Source organism: Tamandua tetradactyla, chromosome 13 (genome assembly GCF_023851605.1).
Source record: "Tamandua tetradactyla isolate mTamTet1 chromosome 13, mTamTet1.pri, whole genome shotgun sequence".
In the NCBI taxonomy this organism is placed as follows: domain Eukaryota; kingdom Metazoa; phylum Chordata; class Mammalia; order Pilosa; family Myrmecophagidae; genus Tamandua; species Tamandua tetradactyla.
Window position 1 is genome coordinate 15,191,039 of NC_135339.1, and position 13,427 is coordinate 15,204,465.

General features: G+C 44.5%; 1 protein-coding gene across 3 annotated transcripts in view; it reads right to left on the minus strand.

Moving 5' to 3' along the window:
• The window catches only part of SH2D4B (SH2 domain containing 4B), a 113,638-nt gene that overhangs the window by 25,669 nt on the left and 74,542 nt on the right, over window positions 1-13,427 (minus strand). For all 3 annotated transcript variants that reach the window (XM_077124733.1, XM_077124732.1, XM_077124731.1), the window contains exons 5-6: window positions 10,199-10,409; window positions 3,115-3,239 (exon numbers count right to left, since the gene is read on the minus strand). In XM_077124733.1, the coding sequence (XP_076980848.1) occupies window positions 3,115-3,239; window positions 10,199-10,409 (336 nt within the window). The remainder of the gene's footprint in view (window positions 1-3,114; window positions 3,240-10,198; window positions 10,410-13,427) is intronic.

A 13,427-nucleotide genomic window follows, 5' to 3' on the forward strand; every position in this document is an offset into this window, starting at 1 on the left:
ATCATTCCCCATGACCACAAAACTTTTGAGTTGTACTATGCAGGTGCCTAAGATCCTGGGGCTGTGCACCATGATTATGATAATGCATAAATTAAAAGGAAAGTGGCAGTTCAAATGGGAACTCTATCAGGTGCTATGGGGATACATAACTGGGGCAGAAGGGAGAGGCAGGGAATCCCAGGCCAGCTCCAGGACATGTGGCACAGTCACAGAGCAGACTGTCTCTTCTCTGAGCCAAAAAGATCAACACCATCCTCTGTTTGAGGTGAGGTGGCCTGGGAGAAAGAAGTCATCCAGAAAACAATGACACGTCTTGCTGAACGAGAGAGTAGATGGTGGTCATGAGAGACTTTATTATGGTTCAAAAATATGTACTACATCATGGACACCAGGCTATCTCTAGCTAATGAAACATGAACAAAATGCTGTATTGGTGCCAGGCAAAAGCTTTAAAAACCAGTGAATGGTTCATGATGTCTCTCTTTTTCCTCTGCCATGAGAACATCAAATATTCCAACATAGAATGAAGACCAGGGTGAAATCCATAACCATTCCCCAACAGGCATGTAACATGCGTAAGGAATGTACTTTGGTTGGTGTAAGTCACTAAGACTTTAGATTTGTTACTGTGGCATAACCAGTCCCAACCTGAGTTGACACAATGGTGATGCCATTAACTGAGTGGGAGAGCTCAACCACAGTGGCAACCAAGGAAGATGATGAGTTCACCCTGGATGATTTTCTACACCTGACCTGTAGATAGGTGGGAGGAAGTAGGTGGGGGTTGAATGCAGAGATACTGAACACATAGAGCCCTGGCCCCTTGGGTGCATGTTTTACTGGGAAGTCCAGCCTAACCCTCTCGCCTATGATCAGGATTTTCTGGTTGCTGCCCCTTGACCTTAATCAGGACCTAAAGGGACTCACATATCTACCAGGGCCCAGTGCAGAGAAGCAAGTGCTGTTCTTTGGAATCAGAAGGCCTAGATCTAATCCCAATTCTTGCACTTTATTCTCACCGCCATCCATCTGACTCCCATAGACACTTGTGGGTCAGACAACAAGGAAAAAAGAATAGGCAATAAGCAAATATACTAACAAGAAAAATACAAATTGGGTGAGTGCTCTTAAAGAAACAGAGAGTGTGAATTGAGATAGAGAAAGTGGGGAAGGCTGCTTTAGGTAAGGAGCTCAGGGAAGGCCTCTCTGATGAGGTAATATGGAGATGAAAACTGAGAATATACCAACCATGCAAAGATCTGGGGAAAGAGTACTCCTGCCAGAGGCAAAGATCCTGAGGTAGAAAAGAGAATGGTTTGTTTGAGGAACATAAAAGAAGTCAGAGTAGTGGTAGCAAGATGTATAAGGAAAGAATTATAGCATCAGGCTAGAGCGGGAGTCAGGTCCCTCATCTGGGGCATCGTGGGGCCCAGCACAGAGCTTGAAGTTTACTGCAAGTATAAAAGGAATCAGTGAGGTCTTGCTCAGCGAAGTGACAGGATCTGATTTATATTTGAAAAATTCTTGGGATACTTTGTAGAGGATGAGTTGTAGAGGAAGAGAGTGAAAAACAGACCAGTTAGGGCACTTGCAGCCTGCACTGGTCACTGCTTGTGACCTTGGGCAGGGCCATAGCAGTGCAACATCTTAGATATCCCATCTGCAGAATGTGGTTATTGCCTGCATGTCACATTTTGCAAGCTCTTTTGGCTCTGGAGCATGAGATGAAGATTTATATGACCTTGCCGGCCCATGCATGATTTCATCTGATCACTCCAGTAGCCTTTCCTCGAGTCAAAAGCCATACCTAAAACTTTACTGTAAGGGCCTCCTTCCACCCAGCTACCTTTCAAAACCTCAAGATCACAGAGTCCCTAGTGCCTACCATGACAATGGATTCATCTTTCCATCTGGATGGGGTTGATAAACATGGAAGATGGCCAGGAAGCAGAAAGGGCAGTTCACATGGCCAGGACAGACACAAGAGAAGTACAGGCCAAGATGGAAACCAGTCAAGTCCCCAGGAGACTGGCAAAAGGGAAACAGAGGCAGGCAAAGCTCAGCTAGGTGCTAAGTATGGCAGAAGAAATTAATTCCAATCAAGGGAGTCCCAGGCAAACAGGAGCTCATTGCTGGCATGGAAGGGTAGGCTCAGGGAGCGTGGCCAAAGTACAACTTATCCAGAGAAACTTGTCAGTCTGGGCCAGATTAGCCTGCTGGAAGCTGAAAGACCATATAGAGCAGAGAAAGGACATCTCAGCTGAAGATATCACAGAGCAGCTAGCCCCCAACTGACCTGCCAGCTATCCAGAGATGCATGAACAAGTTCCTCCAAGATCATCTGAGCCTGGCCTGGACCAGAAGAACTACCCAGCTGATTCATAAAGTCATCAACAAATAATAAATATTTGTTTTAAACTATTGCATTCTGGGATGATTTGTCATGCAGCAACAGCTAACTGATGTAGAAGGGTTTGATGGCTGATAGCCACTCCTATCTCCCTAAAGCAAGTCTCTGCTGAAGTCACAAGCCTGTTCCCTGTTTGAGGCCTCTGTATGTTCAAATCACTGAATAGGGGTCAAGAGCCTTTGAGATGTATTCCTGATCTTGACCTTAAAAATCTTAGTGGAGGGTGGGTCAGGGTGGCTCAGCAGGCAAGAATGTTTGCCTGCCATGCCAGAGGACCCAGGTTGATTTCTGGTGCCTGCCCATGTAAAAAAAAAAAAAAAAAAAAAAAAAATCTCAGTGGCATTATGAAAACTTCCTCCTCTGTCTGAGTTTTTTCATCTCTAAAAAGAGATTGGGGTAGACGGCTTGCAAAGAGCTTCCCAGCTGTTCTGTTCTACATTTGGATGACTCTGATCTCTTCCTTCAGTGATTCTATAATCTAATCAACATGTGTGTATTCAGAACTTGCTCTGTACCAGGCAATGGCCATGATCTGGGAGACTGGCCACTCATCGTAGGGAATGGGGACAGAGTGGAGGCAGCACAGTGTCTAAAGTTTACTACTTCTCCTGGTTATCAAAGTCCGTCAGGACATTCTCCCTCAACCCCAGAGGGAGGCAAAGATGTGGAAATCATATATCGCAGGGTCTGAAAAGCAGTCCTACCATGGAACCAGGAGGCAATGGATTTGGTGTTCCTCTCGAAGCCAGCTCGGCGAGGCAGCTGCTCCTCCTTAAACCAGCGAACTATGACTTCTCTGGAGTCAGGACGCAGTGGGCGCTCCCAAGCCCTGCCAATTAGAAAGAAGGAATATGGGAGAGTGAGAGAGGGAGAGGACAAAGAGGGGAGAGCCTCAGTATGATCACCATGAAGCCCAAATTCTTGCCTGTGGAGAGGATTAAATGAGGCAGGGTACTTGAAGACATTTTGTAGATTATTATGTGCCAGCTGTTATTATTTTTCACAAAAGATAACTGTCACCACTTGCTTTGAAAGAAAGCCGTACAGGTGGGAATGGACAAGAGGATGGGGGAGGGCTGAGAGAAAGGAAAGGCAAATTTTCCCACTAGGATGGCCAACATCTATGTTTAAAGAAGGATCCTAATGTAGCAGCAGTCTAAGTATTAATAAGTGAGTGTCATCTGTCTCCCACCATTCCCACTGCTAAAGAGAATTCTGGTGGTGTCCTCTCTATGCCTCCCCTTGCTTGCCTTCTGGGGGAAGCCTGCCTCTGTCAGCTAGCTCCTAGGCTTTTGTGAGGCAGAATCAGAGCAAGGGACTGAGGTAGAACTTGGAGAACCTAACCTGCACTGGGAATGGCTGAGAATGACCGCTGAGGAAACAAAAAGAATAAGGACAAAGGAAACAGAGATGGGAGGAAAAGAAGTATATTGGTTGGTTATGGACAAGGAATTCCAGTAAGGAGTTGAAGACACTAACAGTGTAACACAGAAGAATGCTTGAAGAATTTGTCAGTGATGACTTGGATACTTTTTTGTTTTTTCTTAGAAGTGAGCCAGGATTTTAATTCCTTTTGCCTTTGAACACAGTCTCTAAATGCGTACAGAAAATGGGCACACCTCTCTCTCTCTAAGCCAACAGAACAAGCAAACTCATTGTCCTCCCTCTCTCAGAGGTGTGGACCTTCCTGGCAACATGGGACAGAAATCCTAGAATAAGCATCTCTCAGCATCAGGGAGCTGAGAAAACCTTCTTAACCAAAAGGGGGAAGAGAGAAATGAGACAAAATAAAGTGTCAATGGCTGAGAGATTCCAAACAGAGTCAAGAGGTTATCCTGGAGGTTATTCTTACATATTAAATAGATATCAATAATATAAACTAAATATAATGACCAAACTCTGAGAATTGAGTGCATAGGTTATCAGGAGATAGAAAGTGGGTAGAGACTGGAAAATCAAGGGTTAAGGAGTACAGAATCTTCAAATAAGGCACATTGTAAAGTTTCCTAGATTGTAAGCTTTTACAGCAGAGAGCTGTATTCCTGAGTTTTTAACTGTTATTTCTAAATTCCAAGATGTGGTGCTCTTTATGTGTAACCTGGTAGTTTCCTGGAACATCGGGTATCTGTGTGACAACTGAGACTCAGAGTTAGAGTTCTGTAGCTATGAAAGTCAGAATTACTCCATACAGCAACTGTTAAAGAAGCTGAAAAAGAGCTCAGACTCCAATTAGAGATATGGATGAAATGGATCTGGTTAGGACTAAGATAAATCAGAATACAGGGTAAAGGATGATGATATCTGTATTTTAAAACTTCAACTTCCATACAAGACAAAGGTAAAAGATGTTTATTTGGCCCCAAATTTAAATTTTCTGCAGCACACTAATTTAACGGGTCTGATCAACTTATTTAAACAACATAATTACAAGGAAACTAGAATAGGGAATGAGACCTTATTATTCTGTATAGGTTAATATAATAGCCAGATACATTCCAGAGTATTTGGGGCAGAAAATAAAAAAGTATTTGCAAAATCCCCATGAGGAACTAGGGAAAAACTGGAACTATTTGGGAAATTCTTGATATCCTCTCAGGCATTAGACTTCCCAATTCAATAAGCCAGGACCTCAATCTTGAGGCATGCTCTTATGAAATTTTATTTCTACGATGGTAAAGCTAGGCCTACATGTAATTATGCCTAAGGCTCACCCTCAAAGAGCCTCTTTTCTGTGGCTCAGGTGTGGCATCTCTCACTAAGCCAACTCTGCAAATAAACTCACTACCCACCCCTCCACGTGGACATGACTCCCAGGGATCTAAGTCTCTCTGGCAACATAGGTATATGATTCCCAGGGATGAGTCTGGCCCTGACATTGTGCAATGGAGAATGACCAAAAGCTTGGAAAGAAATGGACCAAAATGAAGTTGTAGTAGCTAAGGGATTTCAAATAGAGTTGAGAGGTCATTCTCGAGGTTTCTTTTATGTATGCTTTAGCTGGATACTTTGGCCAAGCCCCAACCAACAGTATTCCTTAAAACCCTAGGGAGTGTAAGGGGTATGATAGGTATAATCTTTTTTTTTCTTTTTCTTTCCTGTGTTCGTTTTATTTCTTTTTCTATTGTCTTTTTATTTCTTTTTCTGAATTAATGCAAATGTTCTAAGAAACGATGAATATGCAACTAAGTGATGATATTGTAAATTACTGATTATGTATGTTGATGTTTTATTTTGTTTCTTAATTTTTTAATTAATAAATAAATTTAAAAAAAAAACCCTAGGGAGTGCCCTGGGCTCTAAGTATCTATAAAAGTTTCTCTTAATAAGTTTATTTTTTCAGAAACTTAAGGCCTTCAGATTGCTCCTATACCAGATAAGCCCTGAAACCCAGAGGTGCCATTCTCTCCAAGAACATCAACCAGTTTCATTCCTCTACCCTTTCCAACAAAAAGAAGTTAGAATGTGCCCAGATATCCCTGAATATTGAGAGAAAGATCAAATGAGAGGGAGGAGGTAATAACCGAGAAAGTAAGATTTAACAAATAACTGTGACTACTGACTCATTATAGAGTTATTTCTTTTTAGTGTCTAGTGTTTTAGAATAGCCATAAGAAGATAGCTGAACTGTTGAACTGTAATCCAGTGGACTCGATCTTTGATAATGATTGTATAACAATACTGCAAACAAAAAAAGTCAGTTGCCCATCTTTATATGAATCTACTTCAAGATGTTTTGTTCTGTACCACTGAGATATATATATATATCTGACAATACTACAGTGTCTTAGTTAACCTACCTTTATTGTAAGCTTAAAATTGGGTAGAATGCAACACTAGTGAAGTGATCGGTAAGAGGGAAGGGTAAGGGGTATGGGATGTTTGGGGTTTTCCTTTTCCTTTTTATTTCACTTTCTGGAGTGATGCAAATGTTCTAAAATGATCATGGTGATGAATGTACAACTCTGTGATGATATTGTGAACCACTGATTATATACTTTGAATGGATACTATGGTGCATGAATATGCACCTATAAAATTACAGTTTTAAAAAACTATCATCAGTCAGGTTTCTTCTTCTCTCTGCTGCCTCCCTAGGCTTTTCTTTGCCCCCTGTGGCCAACTTTGTTCTCAACTGCATCCGTCCTTCAGGACTTCCCCCTTCTCAGTAACAGCAGATGCCTTCCCTTTTATTAAGCACCCCATGCTGCCCTGCCCCAGCTATTCTCTCCACACTTACTATTTCCCTAATAAATAACTGCTTAGGAGAAAAAACAAATTCTCTAGTTTCTAGGACTCGCTCTCCTTAGAAGGCAATGGAAGATTATAAATAACAACAAAGGATATTCATTTACTCTTGTCCTTTGGTCACCAAGCAGAGGCTCTGACCCCCAGCATATAAATGCTAGAATGAGGTGCTCCGAGGGGCTGCCTTGGCCAGCTGTTTGTCCCTGTACCTCAGAACTCCCCTCCCATCAGCAGTGTGCTTCCACTCCTTAGCACAACCAGACAAGGCATTTGATGGCCAGTGCCATCACTGCAGACATGGGAGTGAAAAGGCCATGGGGTCCTGTCCCAGAGGCCAGTTATAAGAGGGAGATTGATGTGCAGCTTTTTCCCCTGCCTGGGTATGCTGCTCTTATCCAGCCCATGTCCTCTTGTCCAGCTCAGTGGCTCAGTGTGGCGGCCACGGCTACTAATAACTACACACCACCAGCCTGGGGCCAGCCTGCACCCTGGTCCATGTAGTGTCACCATATGGCTAAAGGAACAGTTTATAGGCTTCCTAACCAAAGCACAGAGGTGGGGGAGGCCTTTCTAATCATGTCCCCAAATCCAGAAAATAAAAGAAATGTCTGACCTCATAAAAGGCAACAATGTCTGCATGTAATAGCATTTTTCTATCACAATAGTCAGAAGATAAATGGTAAATTGAGAAAAAAACTTTTATCACAGACAAAGGGATTCTCTTCCTTATTATTTAAGGAGTTCTGAGACATCTATTTTTTAAAAAAGACCAGTAACAGTTTAGCTGAACACCATAAGTACATGGAATCTTGAATAGGGAATGAGATTGTGTTGGTCTGTTCAGGCTAGTGTGATGTCTTGATAAATTCCAGAGTGATCTGGACAATGAAGAAAGAAGTATTTGCAAAGTCCCTTTGGGAGAAAGGGGGAAATATTCAACTTTCCCATTTGGAGAATTTCTTGTATTTTCACAAGCAGTGGGGACAACCAAATCAGTAGGACAAGCCCTTGATATTGAGGCTCGCCCCTATGAAACTTACTCCTGCAAGGACAGGCTATGCCTATTTTAAATTAGGCCTAAGAGTTACCCCCAGAGAACCTCTTTTGTTGCTTGGATGCGGCCTCTCTCTCTCAGCCAACATGGCAAGTGAACTCACAGTCTTCCCCTCCTACATGGGATATGACTCTCAGGGGTGTAACTCTCCCTGGAAACATGGGACAGAAATCCTGGGATGAGACAGGACCCAGCATAAAGGGATTGAGAAAAGTCTTCTTGACCCAAAGGGGGAAGGGAGAAATGAGACAAAACAAAGTTTCAGTGGCTGAGAGATTTCAAGTAAAGTCAAGAGGTTATCCTGGAGGTTATTCTTACGCATTATATAGATATTCCTTTTTAGTTTATGGTGTATTGGAGTTGCTAGAGGGAAGTACCTGAAACTATAGAGCTTTGTTCCAGTAGCCTTGCTTCTTGAAGATGATCATATAATGATACAGCTTTTATAATGTGACTGTGTGATTGCGAAAACCTTGTGTCTGATGCTTCTCTTATCTAGGGTATGGACAGATGAGTAAAAAGTTATGGATAAAAAATAAACAAATAATAGGGAGAACAAAGGTTAAAATAAATTGGGTAGATAGAAACGCTAGTGGTCAATAAGAGAGAGGGGTAAGGGTATGGTATGTATGAGTTTTTTCTTTTTTCTTTTTTCTGGAGTGATGCAAATATTCAAAAAAATGATCATGGTGATGAATACATAACTATGTGATGATATTGTGAGTTATTGATTATACACCATGTATGGAACATGTGCATATTAAGAATGCACGCTGCATTTAGAAAAAGAATATTTCTATGTTAAATTTTATTAATAAAAATAATTTTTTTTAAAAAGGCCAATAAGGCAGTCGGAAAAGGGCAGGGAAATGAACAGACAGATAAAGAAATGCAGTGACCCTTAAACATATACAGAGTACTTGATCACACTCATAAATAGATTTGCAAAATTAAACTGGCCCTGACATGTTATTTCCCCCAGCAAACAAAGTTGATAAACATAGTGTCATGAAGGCTAAAGAATGAGAGTGTTAATTCATACCCGCCTTGTAGAGGACAAGCCGGCAATAACTCTCAAAGCTGGAAATGCACAAGGTTTTTGACCCAGTGAACCCACTTTGGGAAGTTTCTCCTGCAGCTAATAGCTGCACATCTATACCATGAATTTCTAAGGAGTAACCCCATAAGACCACTACTGTGGGTAATAGGCAAAGAATTGGGTAAAAAAAAAAAAAAAAAACAAGGTCCATTAATAGATTTTTGGTTAAATAAATTATGCCTCATTTGTGCAGTGAAATACTTATGCAACTGAAATAATAATAAAAAAAAACCTAACAAACCAATAATTAATACAAAAAGGCTGCCAAAATATAGTTTAATGGAAAAAAATCAAAGTGCAGAACCCTGTATATAATATGCAGTCTTTCATGAATAAATGAAAAAGGAGCCCTAGTAAGAGTTCTCACCTTTGTAATTGCAAAAAGAGACTGTGAGGACACATAGGAAACAAAAAAGAGCAGTGATCTCTGGGGGAGAGTGACCCAGGGAGAAAGAGGACAAGGCTAGGAGTCGGACTTTTCTGTGCATCTCTTTAAATCTTCTGATTGGGGAATCACATAAATGAAGAAGGAAGAAAGGAAGGGAGGGAGAAAGGAAGGAAATGAAGTTCAGCTCTTCTGAGACTGAGGGAGAGGGAGAAAGGGGTTATGAATAATCCCAAATTCCAATTAAAGCAAAACTCAGACAACCCTCCACCATCTGACTCTTCTGCAGATTAACCGTGGCTGAAGAAGCCCCCCAGCCAGCCTCTAGGTCTTCCCCAGGGGCAAAGACTACCCAGCGAGGATGAGACGTGGGGGTGAAGGGGATGCGAGAGGAGAGGAGCCAACCTCGTGGCTGCCCTAAGGTACCAGCAGGCAGAAGGCAGAGGAGCTGTGGGCAACTGCCCTTTCTTGGTGGCTTGAGAGGGCGGGTGACAGTGTCCTTGTCAAGCCCCTCTGGGGCTTTCAATCTGCAAACAACCTCAGCACCTCTGCAAACCACTGAGTAGAAGGGGGCATGAACCAGCATAGCCTGTGGTTGCAAAATGCAGTTAGTTCTCATTGGCAGGCTGCTGAGCCATATTTAACCCATTTGAGGTCTGACATTACCTGTTCTTAACCTGGGATCCATGGACCTTTAAGGGCCTGAAATCGCACGCAATCATGTTTGCAGATGCACATTTGGGGGGTGGGGGGGAGAGGGTGAACTGCTTTCTTCACATTCTCAAAGGAATCCTTGACCTTGAAAAAGTCAAGACTCCCTGTATTCCAGGGTTATTAGAAATCCCCAACCCCCACCCTTCCTTTCCATCTCCCTCTCTATTACTGGGAAACTGCGGGAAATGACAAGCCCAAATTTCACAGCAAGTCAGAGGCAGAGAGCTGGAACCCCGGCGCCCCACACACTTCCTCCCGCCCCCACCCACGCAGAGTCTCCGACCTACCGACCTGACCGCGAGGGGCAGCGGCGGGCCGGGACCTGGGAGGTGGTTGCGGAGTCTCTGCTCCTGCTCGTGGCTCTGGCCGAGTTCCTGGAACATGGAGCTGAGGCCCGCGACCGTGCCCTTCTGGATGGCGCGGAGCGAGTGGCGCCGGTACTCGTCCCGGGCGCGCCGGGCGCTGCGGCTCCTCTCCTCATCGGCCGCCTTGGATCGGCGCACTGGAAAGGGGAAAACAAGACAGCGCCTGAGCTGAGACCTGCGGTCCGGGCCTCGCACTGCTTGAGCTCAGGCCGGGACGCAGGCCAGGAGCCCAGGACTCACCCGGAACCCGCCACCCAGGCCCAACGTGGTCTCCATGAAGACCCAAAACCCTGGGAGGGCAGAGCAGGTCCAGACCTAGCCAGCAGCCCTAGGGGAACCTGTCCCTGTCTGGTAAAAACACTCATGACAATGGAGGGTTATCAGGCTGTTCCTGTGGCTCCATTCCAGGATGACCGAGCAACCCTTGGAAGGAAATTTACATCCCCGTATATATTTCTTCTTGGGAATGTCTTACCCATGGCAGCTTCTCAAATCCTGTGCCCATCTGCACAGTGTCAAGGGCACCTGTCCAGCAACTCCAAACTGCCATCATTTCCACTACCCCCATTTACTGGGGGCTTGCTCTACTCCAAACCCTGGACTCAGACCTTTACCTGTACTTCTCTCAACCACTGAGGTTGGGGGGATCATCATTCCCACTTGATAGGTGAGAACACCTGGCTCCCGTGAAGTTAAGCAGCTTGCCCAAAGTTATAGCTAATGAGGAGCAGAACCAGGATTCAATCCCAGGAGTGCCTGGTGCTAAACTTCCCTGAAGCTCTTTCTATCATATGGAAAGAGCTACCTCTCAGACTTCTTTCGATTAAATCCAGGTGTATCTGACACCAGAGCCTCTGCTCTTTCCTACAAAACACCACGAGAGCAATTAAAGGCCATGCGTGCGCCCTCCTCATGCTGTTCATGCAGAAAGCAAAGCCCAAAGAAGAACAGTGACATGCCCTGCTGGGTCAGCAGCCAAACTGAAGCAGTTAGATAGGGAAGGAGGAAGAGGGAAGTGACCCTAAGACCCATAACAAGAAGTTCCTTTTGGCACGTGCACACTTAGTTCTCGCTCAGGTCTTTGAAAAGAACCAATGAAAAGTTCAACTCGTCAATCCCTTATTCTCATACCCAGAGGAGGAAGGGTCCCTCCAAGTCCTTATAATGCAAGAATCCTGACCTCAGAGGGCTTCTCTTCCTCCTTTGGAGAACACCCACACTTACCTCCATGACATATGTACTTTCACTAACACATTAAGCATAGTGGCTTTACAAGCTGACTAGTCCTTGAATTCTTTCTTGTGGCTGAGGCAAGACTCCTCACAGCACCATCCCCTGGTTAGGGTCTCGACCTCTCCGAGAACTCCCAGGGGCTCTCTGGCATCAAACCCAGAACAGGAACCATTCTTTCTGCTACCATAGGGTGACTTTTTGGAAACACCTGTGCCCCAATTCTGGTGCCCTTTCATTTTTGGATTCTGGTTTTTCCTTCTTTCAAAGTCTGTTTTCCTTACTCTTAACCAAGTGTGCACTCCTACCTGCTCCCTCCCCCATCCTGACCACCCTGAAACCAATCTTGAAGCTGTGGGACTGCAGGGAATAAAAGGAAGACAGAGGACTTCAGTCCGTAAGTATTCTAAATATCACGCTTGCCCCCCACCTCCCCCTCCTCTCCTCTCTACCAGGCACCTGAGGAGCTCCTGACTAGGCAGGTCCTTATCTCCCACCTCCTCTCCAGGCTCTTACAGATTCCAGGTGGCCCAACTGCCACAAAGGAAAACATTTCTAACCAAGTGGTCCCAGTGCAACCTCAGTAAATCCCACACCCATTTCTGTGGAACCAAACCATCCTAACTGCAACCTCAGTAAATCACTCGCCCACCCGCATGACTAACCGCCTTCCCCCTCCCTCAACCATCATCCAGACCTTTTCCCCCAAACCACACCCAGCTCTTAAAAAGCTCACTGTCTGTAGTAGATTGAATTGGGAACCCCAGTTTGGATATGTTCTTGGTCTCGGTCCGCCTTCTGGTGGGTGTAGACCCACTGTAAATAAAGCCAAGATGCTACTTTAGTTAAGGTGTGACTCCACTGAGCCTGGCTGAGCTTTGATCCAGGTGCAGGAATCCTTTATCAGCAGAGTGAAAGTCAGATGGAGAGAGAAGCCAGGAGAGTTCGCCAGGTGCACTGCCATGTGACAGAAAAGCCAAAGACCTAGGACCACCAGCAGCCTGCCCCCAAAATGCCACGGTCTTAGGGAAGAAAGCATTGCCTTGTTGACAGCTCAATTTTGAACTTTTCTTGGCCACCTCAAAACCCTGAGCCAATAAATTCCCCTTGTTTAAAAGCAACCCATTGTCTGGTTGTTTGGGTTTTTTTTTTTTTTTTTTTTTTGCCTCCTAAAATAAAATGATGTCCTTTGTTTCAAGGGAGTTGAGTTTTATTCACTGCCCCCTGCTATAGCAGCCCCTAAATAAAGGCACCCTTGCCTGATTAACACTGGTGCAGTTTTTCCTTTGATACCTGTAACTTTGAGATCTGGTAGGTGGGTGTGTTGGAGGGAGGGGGAAAGGATCCTTTGAAAACCCTGTCACTCTACAGATTGAAATGCCAAGCAGCCAAGCACCAGGCTCTCTAGCCTTCATCTTTCTTTGCTTCTCAAAGCAGGGCTGCAACTCAGTCAAGTGACCCTGAAAAGCCATCTGTGTGTTGCTGCTCTAAAACACAAAAGGGAGAGCTGGAGCAGAAAATGCTGAGAGAAGGAATAAAACCTATTGCAAATAAGGTTCTGAATTAAGACCTTAATCATTTTGTCATCTGGGTGCATTTTGCTGGCCCCTTTTCTGCCTCTAAATTCTAATCTTTTTGTAGAGAGCTCTTGAAGCTGGACTTGTTTTTCTAATTATGCTAGGCTACTAACTGCCTTGGCCCAGGCAGACCACCTTCTCTCCTGCAGTCAAATCTGGTGCTGGGGGATGTGGATATCACTGTCCCCAGATAGCTTATAGGAGAAACACCCAATAAATAGTGAAAGGAGCCATGTTGGGGTGTATCACAGGGTGCCATGGGGAGCCAGAGGAGGTGTACCTAATCCAGGCAGGGAACTGCTCCTGGAGGAGTGACATTTAAGCTGGGGCCAGTGGACATGCAGGATT